The sequence below is a fragment of the Gymnoscopelus braueri genome (assembly GCF_963280865.1).
Source record: "Gymnoscopelus braueri genome assembly, chromosome: 10".
In the NCBI taxonomy this organism is placed as follows: Eukaryota; Metazoa; Chordata; class Actinopteri; order Myctophiformes; family Myctophidae; genus Gymnoscopelus; species Gymnoscopelus braueri.
Window position 1 is genome coordinate 3,284,249 of NC_137611.1, and position 12,801 is coordinate 3,297,049.

The 12,801-nt window shown below is 41.4% G+C and overlaps 1 protein-coding gene across 1 annotated transcript in view; it reads left to right on the forward strand.

Moving 5' to 3' along the window:
- astn1 (astrotactin 1) overlaps positions 1-12,801 on the forward strand; it is a gene marked incomplete at both ends in the record, with an annotated part of 727,677 nt that overhangs the window by 97,357 nt on the left and 617,519 nt on the right. The window contains one exon of the mRNA XM_080440454.1: positions 6,032-6,219. Coding sequence (XP_080296580.1) covers positions 6,032-6,219 — 188 coding nt within the window. The remainder of the gene's footprint in view (positions 1-6,031; positions 6,220-12,801) is intronic.

Below are 12,801 nucleotides of genomic sequence, written 5' to 3' on the forward strand. Positions count from 1 at the left end.
TTTTCTGACTGATATTGCGATTGCGATTTGATTGCGATTTCTTTAATAAAAAATAAAAAAAATCTTTAACATTTTTTTAAGTCAAGCTTCAGTTTAGTATTCACTGTGTACGTTTAAAAAGTAATTGGAAGTAATGGAACATTACCAAATGGCATACCATTTATTTACTGTTCTAGATCCTAATAAATAAGGATGAGAACTAAAAGATATGAATTGCTTCATTGCTTCCAACATGTATCTTCCAAGTACTTTTTTTCCCATGTATATATTTAAACATTTAGCTGGAATAGAAATAGCTTATTTTTGTAAACAACCCAACATTGAACTTGTTAAGTCATTAACTTATGGCTCAAGAAGAGAAGCTTTTTCTGAAATGAAGTTCAATAAATAAAAATAAAATTAAACAAATAATTACCTTTTTGTGTAAACAATTCACAGCAGTGAAATAAGTAGGTATTTCACTTATGGCTAAAGAAGCATATTTACTGATATCCAGTATTTAGCTTATGTAGATTAACATTCAACTAAAATGTAACACTTTTTTGTCTCACAAGGCAAAGTCCTCTCCTACTGTACATTGTATTACTACTACTCCTTGGAAGTGAAAAACTCAGAATACATAACGCAGTGGTGGAAAGTAACTAAGTACATTTACTTAAGTACTGTATTTGTACTTTACTTGAGTATTTCTAATTTCCAATACTTTAACTTCTACTCCACTACATCTCAGAGGCAAATATTGTACTTTTACTCCACTACAATTATTTGAAAACTTTAGTGACTACTTACTTTTCAGATATAAATTATAATATTGTAAAACCTACATTAACCACTTTGGCCCTATTTTATACCTAGGTTATTTGAAAATAGCAGATCTACAAGCTCACAACGTGCCGTGATGCAACGCGTTGTGAGCTTGTAGATCTGCTATTTTCAAACATTAGTACTTTTACTTTTGGTACTTTAAGTACATTTTGATACCAATACTTTTGTACTTTTATTCAAGTACATTTTGACTTTTTACTTGTAACAGAGTACTTCTACATTGCAGTATTGATACTTTTACTTAAGTACAACATGTGAGTACTTTTTCCACCACTGTACATAACAGAAGTGACAAAGATACAGTTCATAGTCGCTTCTTTTGGGCTTGTTTTCATAGACAGGGTTGCTTATTTCTCTCACAAAACCTGGCAACACTGACCAGGAAGTGCTTTCCATCGTATTGTTTACATAGCATCCAACAGTAATAGTTTAATAATGATGGGAAAAATATAAGTTACACTTACAGAAACAAACATAGATAGGAGCAACACTACTACTACACTGCTTGTGTCGCACCGAAAATAATGTTTTACCGCTACGCGCGGCATCAGGGATTTGCGCAACACGGCCGTTCGACAAACTTTAAATACTCGTAGCCGACGGAGACCTAAGACCACCTATGAGAGGGACAGAGCGAGAGAGAGAGAGGGGAGGGGGGGGGGGGCTCGCTGCCCTCTCGCTCCCTGTAGAGAGAGGCAGGCAGCCACTCTGGAGAGAAGGAGACAAGTCCCGCGGGTGCTCTGGGATTAATATGAATATTAAAATGATTTATTATGATAAAATTAAAAATTAAAAAATCGCGGCCTTTGCGATTAGCTAATCGCGTGGTTTCAAATCGCGATTTCGGTTTGAAAACGATTAATCGTTCAGCCTTATTTTGAACGAATCGATCATGAACGACCCATCACTGAGGGACAGCGAGTGCATTTTCCGGCAGCGGCTGCTGCCGGTGGCGGCGGCGCCGGCTGGAGCTGCCGGTGGCGTCAGCTTTGGGAGTGTGCTGCGTTTGTGTAACGCAGTCCCCACTAATATTATTTACGATTCTGTGCCTATCGGTACATAACTCGGACATCGCTTAGTCGAATAGCAGACCATCGGCCGGTCGTCGCGGGCACTCGCGCCTGGAGGCGCTCGGGCGCGACTCCTTGGCCTCAAGGTCTGCTGATTCGGCGCGGCTCCGTCATGGTCCAAAACTATACTTTATCGGCGGAAAAAGAAGTTGACTGCCGCTCCTCCACCGGCAGTTCCGCGACTGCCGCTCCTTCACCGGCAGTTTCCGCGGCAGTTCCGCTGCTCCGCCGGCAGCTGACGCTCCACCGCCGGCAGTCACTGCCGGGAGCTGCCGCTCCTCCACCGGAAGTTCCGCGGACGTTCCGCGGCTGTTGCCGCTGCCGGAGAATGCACTCGCTCCTTCTGCCATCACTAGCCAGTAGGATACAACGGCAGTGACAAGACACACAGAAATGTGTGGGGAGGAATTAATTGGCATAACTAAATGACTAAATTGAGAAAAAGGGGAAATAATTATAATAATAATACAAATGTGTCAAACGTCATTATCAAATTTGAACAGAATGCCTGGCTGCAACACTCTGCTCTTAAAAGACACGGTGCACAGCCCATTGAAACACGAAAACCAGCCAGCACTCAGTAATGTCCTTTCATTGATTTATTATGTAAGTAAATATCAAATATATCATACATTTAATTCAACCACTGACCAGAAGCAGTGATAAAACATATCCCCCATCGGCCATAAAAAAACACGAATGAGGACAACAGACGCCATTAGCACCAAGCTAGCTCCTTCCATGAAACTAGATCATTTGTCGTCTTATCTGATGTTAGCCTATTTACAGCGGCCATAAAGGTACAAATATATTCATAAAAGGAGGGGGAAACTATAAAATAATGATTTTTCAGCATGGTGGTAGCAGTATCTCAACACAGGGCCAGGATTTAGACGTATAGAAGCTGTTTCTAATGTTTAGTGTCGCGCAGACATTCGGTAGCGCTGTGACCAGGAGTAAAATACAGCGGGGCAGGTGTTTCTATGGCCATTATTCAGGGTAATGGTGCCTTTTGCAATATGTCTACACTCATACACACATGTTTGTGTTACTATACTTGTGGGCAGTGGTGGAAAGTAACTAAGTACATTTACTTAAGTACTGTACTTGAGTACAGTTTTGAGTTATTTGTTCTTTACCTGAGTATTTCCAATTTCCAATTATTTTTCTTCTACTCCACTACATCTCAGAGGCAAATATTGTACTTTTACTCCACTACAATTATTTGAAAACTTTAGTTACTTTTCAGATATCAATTATGATATTATTAAACATCCATTAACCACTTCAGCCCTATTTTATACATAGGCTATTTGAAAATAGCCGATCTACAAGCGACGCGTTGTGAGCTTGTAGATCGGCTATTTAAAAAAAAAATGTATTTTTACTTTTGGTACTTTAAGTACATTTTCATACCAATACTTTTGTACTTTACTCAAGTAAATTGTGAATTCCAGACTTTTACTTAAGTAAAACATGTTAGTACTTTTTCCACCACTGCTTGTGGGGACATATAGACTTTAGCTATTGAAAATAGCTGAACGTGAACCAAGGGGCCAGCTTCCGAGTTGTAAATTGAGGCTATATAGGAAGTGACAGTTCATATGAATGGCCTGTAGTCTCACTGTTCCAACCCTGCTGGTGTCAGAAGTAAATAAGCTCCATTAAAGCGGTTGGGTTTTTGACAAACTTTACACTTGATTTTATTACCTTTAATAAACATTGTCATACATACTATATGCTTCCAGTCGCTAGTTTAAAGTCTTCTTTCAATCATCATGATATGTGTTTTGGTAAATCATGGTCCCATTTATTTTAAAATTGATGATAAAGTAGGGTATGCCGTAGGAGGGGCGTGGCTACATTGTGATGATTTGATTGACAAGCTATACGCAACCAATAGCATTAATTCCCCTCCCCCGCTCTGGTCCCAACCAATTCATTTCCGAGTGCATAGGATATAGAAAGATGGCGGATTTGAAAACGTTGAAAAATACGAGTCTATGGGTGTAACGTTGTCCATACTTTTTGCTGTCTATGACGTGACTATAGTCAGAAAGTAGCCCAAAAAAAAACAAGGCTGTTTCATGGGCAGTTCATTGTATATTTGGCTGTTTGGACTGTGTTTAATTAGCCTATTTGTTTGTGTTCAATCACCCTCCCATCCTTGTTTTCACTGAGATGTACACACTCTGCCTTTGTGCTTATTGAGTGCTGCTGTGTGATGCTTCTAAAGCCTTCTAGTTTACAAGCTGTAGTGTATTTAGTGCTTATAAAAGACCAAATACTGGATGGGGATGTCGGGATGAATAGGTTAGTTATCTCCGTATATGGGGTTCCGGTGCTCCTGAACATGGTCTAGCTCGTGGTGGTAGGCCTATCCATTTATGATCATTATGCTCCGTTTAATAAGAGTTGACGTTGACTCTGAATCTATTATCAATTCTGATTGCGAACGCAGCGGAAGGAAGTGGAGCTTACTATGAAACCGTGCTCGGCTTGTGTGTGAGTCTCTCTGTGTGCACTCACGCTCTCATTGGCTGCATCCACTACCCATGTGACTCACGCTCTCATTGCCTGCCTGCCCCTGGGTCACATGACTCACATGCGTGCACTGCCTGTAAGCAGCCACCCGAGTGCGCCAGAGTGCAGGAATTTAGACAATGCTCTGACACACACACACACACACACACACACACACACACACACACACACACACACACACACACACACACACACACACACACACACACACACACACACTGTCAATGTTCTCTCTCCATCACAGTGAAATAACACGGATTACAAGTCCGTAAATACACAATATTTTCGAGCTGCGTTCGCTTCCCGCGTTCGCGCGTCTTACTTGTTTAAACCACACAAATTGGCTGAGAATGTGCATTTATTCATGGCGTGGTCATGCACTAGATATGCAGTTTGTAGTTTGACGTGTCCTCATGTGCATACCGCACACAATACCCTGTTCACTTCACATATTCCACTTCAATGCAACGCATGACTTATGAGTCTGACGCACCTTTGGAACGCGACACACTTACATAACTCAACATCACCCTCACAGCCTTGTCATGCATTCATAATGTGTCGGCTCCTCTGCGCCGTGTGTGTGTGTGTGTGTGTGTGTGTGTGTGTGTGTGTGTGTGTGTGTGTGTGTGTGTGTGTGTGTGTGTGTGTGTGTGTGTGTGTGTGTGTGTGTGTGTGTGTGTGTGTGTGTGTGTGTGTGTGTGTGTGTGTGTGTGTGTGTGTGTGTGTGTGTGTGTGTTCGTCCCTATCTGGAAGTGGAAACGTGAGGAGGGGGGATTTATCGTCAGAGTGCCAGAACTGGAGTGCAACGCAGAGCACGGTTGTGGATTTTCAACAATCTCATGAATGTATATTTGTTTCCTCCTTCATGTTCTGTCGGTCGGTATAAACCATGTGTACGTTCAATCCGGGGCGCCTGTGGAGACACTTTATTCTGGCTTCGCCCTGTAGCTTAAAGTTGTCGATGTGAATATGCAGGGAAATATTCAAACTACTTCATGGATTGAAATGTCTCAATAGAAGAGCAAGGAGACCAAATACAACCACCCCCGCCCTAATTATATACGTTATATTGCATCAACATACTCTACCATACAAAAAAAAAGTGTTTTATTCATTACGTTTAATTCGATTAAAGTTAAATTACATTTTATTAAAATGTTTGTGTTTAAGCAGATCTACAAGGTCACAGCGGGTCACACCACGACACATTGTGAGCTTGTAGATCAGCTATCTTTCTTTATTGGTCGTACATGCAGCATACGCGGGTTAACCCATTAAGGCCTGGAACGCATCTGTGTCACTTTAGATTTCTTTGGCTATTCAAAAATGGCTATTCAAAAATTGGCTATTCAAAAATAGCATATATACAAGCTCATAGCGCGGCACCGAGTGCCGCGCTATGAGCTTGTAGATCTGCTATTTTTGAAAAACCTTGAAAACATTTTTTTTTTTTTTTTTTTTTAACTGTTAGGATTTAGAAAACATTTTTAAGAATGGCCTCAGGTCTTCATGGGTTAAAGTGGTCAGTGTCTCCATAGTCAGTGGCATATCAGTCTTAACATTGTGTTCTCTGTGTGTGTGTCCGGCAGAGATCTCTGGGAACTCGGAGGACATTCCTCTGGTCCGCTGGAGGCAGCAGTGGCTGGAGAACGGAACTCTTCTGTTCCACATCCACCACCAGGACGGGGGTCTCAACATGCCCGGCCAATCCCCGACCGAGGACCCTGCCTCCGACTCTGCAGAGGAAGAACTCCGCATTCTGCACATCTCTGTCATGGTAAACTGTTCTAACTGTTACAATGGGCCTCATTTTCATATATTCACCAGTGGCGTAGCTATTCATTTGTAGCTAGGCCTTGCACAATCCGGGTGGGCACAATTTCATTAATTAATGAATTCATACTTGTTTTTGCCTATCTGCACATGATTTAGCAGCACAATGAATTTGTATTAGTTGAATAGATAATAGACAGGTTGTCATCTCCAATCAGTAAGAGATTAACACCCACTGCCAAATTTAGCAGCTTAACAGTGTGGATTTGAATGCAGAGATGACTGTCCACATTATGTTATGTTATTTTAGTTGACAATGGCTTAATATGAGATCTAAAAATACACGCGCGCACACACACACACACACACACACACACACACACACACACACACACACACACACACACACACACACACACACACACACCCACACACGCACACGCACCTCCGCCTGCCATTGTGCAGTATGCCGTTTCAATTCCAATTTTGGTTCCTATCAGGGGAAATGGTTTTGTGACGCTTTGTGTCCTGGCATTCTTTGTCGTAGTATAAAGTCACTACGCCAGAGATGTATCCATTCATATTGTGTCAAAAGAAAAGAAAGAAAGACAAAACAGAACGCTCCAGTCTTAGAAGAAGAGACATGCAGTACTGTTTCTGTGTGGAGTGAGTTTGTTGTTGAGGACTCATCCTTCATGCGACGAAGTGGCAGCAACAGTCAAAGACAAATGATTTCAGGTTTCAGGTGCAAAGCGCTTCAGGATGTCTCCAGTGTCCCCACAGTAAAACAAGGCATATTTTATTTGTTTACCACATTTCAACAACAAGGCAAATCAAAGTACTCTACGCAAAACATTAAGCACTGAGACATTAAGACACACATTAACAAACACATTATACAAGTTAAATTAAGACAAAACCGATAAGTTGAATAAAATTACAATGCATAAAAAATATTAAAAAAATATCAGTAAAAATCCTCCGTGCTAGTTTGCATGTATATACTGATACTGTTACCAATAGATACAGAACCCTAGCGTCCCTATTCTGGGGAGAACATTCAGCATTAGCTAATACGGTGACTGCTCATAAGTCCGACATCCCACTACTCCGACTGCGTGGCTTCCGCGTGCGGTTAGGGTTAGGGTTAGGGATAGGGATAGGGTTAGGGTTAGGGTAATCTCTCAAGAACAGATTCTGCTCTGCGTTAGAATCTGTCGTGAAGGTTCGTCAAAACGTGTGCGCACTGTGTGGGCGTGGGCGTGCCTTCAGATCAGGAAGCAGGCCGCGCTTTACCCAATCAAATGTAGTGGGCGGGATTTACGTGTCGCTGATCCTTCCCTACTCGAAACAAGCCGAAACTAATTTAACAATAGCGTCCGCGGAGCAGACAAAACCACGGAAAGATATCCACATTTTAACTTGCTCTTTCATCATAGAAACAAGTGGGCTTATAACCAAAACGATCCATGTTCTCTGGGAGAAGTGGTGTTAGTGTTCCGTGTAGAAATATTGTTAGTGGGAATGAAAACATAGTTGCACCACCGGAAGTGCAGCATGAAGGCAGACTCAAACCTCGGTTTCCTTTGCGCACGTGTGCTGCACTTTCATTGTCCCAGAGCCAACATTAGATAGCACAAACAGAACAGCAGAGGGCGCTGTTTTTCATTCTCATTTGGCTTTGGGTTCCCAGATTGGGGATAGGGATAGGGATAGGGTTAGTAATGTCGGAACAATGACATGTCTGAACAATGACATGTAACAGCTAATACCTGTGTGTGTGTGTGTGTGTGTGTGTGTGTGTGTGTGTGTGAGCTTAGAGATTGATTGGCTATTTTCAGCAAAGATATTCAGCAAGGGTCTTCAACAGGGGGTCCGTGACCCCTAGGGGGTCCTCAGAGTTACTACAGTGGGGGCCACCTAATATTTATATGATATGAGTTAACAGTGAGGATCGTATACTGTGTTCCCTGCAAATGTAAGAGACACCAGATGAGGAAAAAAACCTCTCAGACAGCATTCAAAAACAGTTCATTGACCAGCAAAGCGGTAAAGCTGCACCCATATGCCTGTAAAGCTGCACCCATATGCCTGTAAAGCTGCACCCATATGCCTGTAAAGCTGCACCCATATGCCTGTAAAGCTGCACCCATATGCCTGTAAAGCTGCACCCATATGCCTGTAAAGCTGCACCCATATGCCTGTAAAGCTGCACCCATATGCCTGTAAAGCTGCACCCATATGCCTGTAAAGCTGCACCCATATGCCTGTAAAGCTGCACCCATATGCCTGTAAAGCTGCACCCATATGCCTGTAAAGCTGCACCCATATGCCTGAACATCAAGGAGATAGTTGACGTTTTGTTGACGCTCTTCATTTCACAAGTATAATAATCCAGTGGTTTGTGCTCGTGTTACGCTGCTCTGTATCAAATCTTATCTGCTGTGTTGGCATAGCAGGAAAACGAATCCTTTGATCTGAGCTGCTTCCTCCTTTCTGCCCGAGGAAATGTATATTTATTAGATTTAATCCATTGAGACCGGGAAATAATCTGTGTGTCATTTTAAGGTTTCTTTGGGCTATGCAAAAAAAGCAGATCTACAAGCTCATAGCGCGGCGCCGAGTGCCACACTATGAGCTTGTAGATCTTTTTTTTTTTAATTGTGAAAATGTGTGCAAATCTTTACATATTTTTTAAAGGGAACAATTTTGACTGAAATCTTTGCATCTGGGGGGTCCCTATTACTAAATATTTGTAGATGGGGGTCCGCGGCCAAATACATATAATTTTGGGGGTCCTTGACATGAAAAAGTTTGAGAACCACTGAAATGGAAACATACGTTTTTCAAAAAAAAACTGTAGGATTTAGAAGACATTTGTAGAATCCCCCCAGAAGCAAACATTTTAGTTAGAAATGTTCGCTTTAAAAAAAAAATATATATATATATATATTCAAAAGATTTGCACAAACTTTCAAAACATTTTCTAAAATAGCAGAGCTACAAGTCATAGCGCGGCGCTCGGTGCCGCGCTACGAGCTTGTAGATCTGCTATTTTTTGAATAGCCCAAAGAAACCTAAAAACGACACACAGATGCGTTCCCGGTCGTAATGGGTTAAGATTAGGCCACACCTACTCCAGATGCCCTTTTTCCTCCAGCCCCAAAGACGTTACAATCACACTTTGATGGATGGTATGTATTTTTTCCGACATTGAAAGCATATTATAACTGCATACACACATGATTAGTCAGCTTGAGGGGAGTTTTGCCAGAAGCTAAGTGTGGCGGATGGATGGAGAGAGAGAGAGAGAGAGAGAGAGAGAGTACAGAGCGCACAGACGCTCCTTGAATGTCAATGACAAACTGACCTTGGGATTTACACTTCACGTCGTGCATCTGCTAGCTAGCAAACACACCCCGGCCCGCCATACTGTGTGTGTGTGTGTGTGTGTGTGTGTGTGTGTGTGTGTGTGTGTGTGTGTGTGTGTGTGTGTGTGTGTGTGTGTGTGTGTGTGTGTGTGTGTGTGTGCGTGTGCGTGTGCGCGCGCGTCTCCATTTTATTGAATTTATTTTTTCTAATTTCACATTTTACCCTCCTGGGCAACGCCGGTCATATATATATCTACATTTCCAGTGGTGGAAAAAGTACTAAATTTTTTTACTTAAATAAAAGTATCAATACTGCAATATATAAAATATTCTGTTACAAGTCAAATTCCGGAATTCAAAATATGCTTGAGTAAAAGTACAAAAGTATTGGCTTCAAAATGTACTTACAGGTAGGGTATTATTATTTTTTTGTTAAAAATGTTAAAGTACTATATTGTGATAGTAATCATTGCTACAGAGCGTTTGTTGGGTCACAGGGGTCCCTCCAGCTCTTTAGTAAACACAATATAGTACATTATCAGGTAGGTGACAACATTTAAGCCAATCAGGAGAGAGCACTGAACATGCACTTTCTGTTTAATAAAGAGCTGGAGAGACATGGAGACTCCTTTTACTGAACAAACACTATATAGCAATGAGTACTATCACAATATAGAGCTATTTAAGACTTATTTTGACCAAAGTAAATCCATTACCCTACCTTTTAAAGTACCAAAAGTAAAAGCAGTCATTATGCAGAATGTCCCATTTAGAGTTTTCAAATGTATACAAATCTTTTGAAAATAGCAGATCTACAACCTCACAATGCGTCGTATCGCGACACATTGTGAGCTTGTAGATCGGCTATTTTCAAATGGCCAAAATGTATAAAGGCCAGAAGTGGTTAATGTATGTTTTGTAATAATCCAAATGTACAAAGTAACTAGTAACTCAAGTGTTTCAAATAAATCTAGTGGAGTACAAATACAATAGTTGGATGCGAGATGTCGTGGAGTAGAAGTAAAAGTATTGGAAATTGAAAATACTCAAGTAAAGTACAAATACCTCAACATTTAACTTAAGTAGTACTTAAATGTACTTAGTTACTTAACACCACTGTACATTTCACATATCCTTTGGCTGGAGTTCCTATGTTTTTCTATTCGCCGCCCCCTCCACTATCTCCTCATCCTGAGAAAGACATTTAAAAAAAAAATGTTTTAATTTTCCTATTTTTTAGAAAGCCCTGCTGGCAGAGCTGCCGGGCTCGCTCCGCTCTCCCGTGGAGACGTGGGCAGAGAGGCGGATTAGCATGCAGATACGTCCAGGCTGCGACAACAGATGGACCCGGCACTGGCTTGCCGCGGCGCTCGGGCCTCGCCGTCGGAGGTCGCCCGACCGATAAATCCAAAAAGCCTTGTTGTCGCTTTGCTCGGCTCGCCGAGGGCAACACACGGTCGGTCCCCCCCCCCCCCCCACCCTCTCCAAAGTGTGTTCCACCAGCCTTTTTAGCTCAAACACACACCTGTCACTGAGCCATTTCCCCATTGTCTGCCATAAGGCCTGGGTGTACCGGGGGGCCAGTAGTGGTCAGTCAGCACAATGTGATTTCTGCCAGACATACCTGGCTAAAAATACACCTGTATCCCTGCCTTAGGTGTTCTCACAACTAGTTCACTGAGAGGTCTATGGAGGGCCTCCTGGCAGTGAGAGGGATAGTTATGTGTTGAATGCAGCACGGATGTATGACCAGCGGTGTTAAGTAACTAAGTACATTTGCTTAAGTACTGTACTTAAGTAGGCTTTTGAGGATTTTTTTACTAGAGTATTTCCAAGTTTCAGTACTTGTACTTCTACTCCACTACATCTCAGAGGCAAACATTGTACTTTTACTCCACTACATTATTTGAAAACTTTACTAGTTACTTGTAGATTTTTTATATTATTACAACACATACACTAACCACTTCAGGCCTATATACATTTCAGCCATTTGAAAAGAGCAGATCTACAAGCTCACAATGTGTTGCAATGTGGCACATTGTTAGCTTGTAGAGCTGCTGTTTTCAAAAGATGTTTATACATTTGAAAACTTGAAATGGGACATTTTGCATGATGAGTACTTTTACTTTTGGTACTTTAAGTACATTGTGATACCAATACCTTTGTACTTTTACTCAACTCAATTTTGAATTCCGGACTTTTACTTACGTATTTCTATTTTGCAATATTGATAGTTTTAATTAATTGTTTTAATTTTTCCACCACTGTGTATGACAAACCTGCATCAACACAAAGGGGTCGTACAGCATAGATATCCTATAGTTTCACGATTATTTTCACGATTAACTTTCGACCTGACCGACCATGTTGAATATGTCATTTTAGGTCGAAAATTGCTGATCTACAAGCTCAAGATGCGATGTGTTGTGAACTTGTAGATTGTAGCTATTTTCACTATATATTTGTACAAATATATATATACACCATCGTATATAAAGTTTAAGATAGGGCTCAAGTGGTTTAGGGTCGCCTATATCAATACACTTTACATGTGTTATTGTCAGACGCTTTTCATGGCGATGCATTTTGTCCTAGATATAACAGGCTGTGTCCAGGTAACATATTATCCTATCAGGCTTTACAGCCAGGTAACAGATCGTCCAATAAGATCCGGTTCATCGCCCGGCCACCAGACAGACCCATGATGAGATCATTTAGAGCTCTTGGATGAGTTAAAGCTCCAGACTTTTTTGTTCAGCCTTTTTTTTTGGCCTTGAAAAGAAGCCTGTTGGGAAATTTAGTTCAATGAACTGCACCAAACTCTAGGCTCTGTAACCAGAGAAAGGGAATCCGTCCAAAACTGGTTCTAGTTGTCTCATTTGGACCAATAAGGGGCCAGCTTCTGAGTTGTAAATTGAGTCTATATAGGAAGTGACAGTTCACATGAATGGCCTGTAGTTTCGCTGTTTTACCCCCTGCTGGCGTCAGAAAGAATTTCTCTCCATTCAAGCGGATGGGTTTTTGCCGAACTGTAGACTTGATTTTATTACCTTAACACACATTGGCATGAATACTATATGCTTCCATATTATGCGTTTTGGTAAATTATGATCCCATTTATTAAAAAAAAAAAGTAGGGTATGCTGTAGGAGGGGCCTGGCTACCTTGTGATGATTTTATTGACAACCTACACAACCAAAAGCATTCATTCC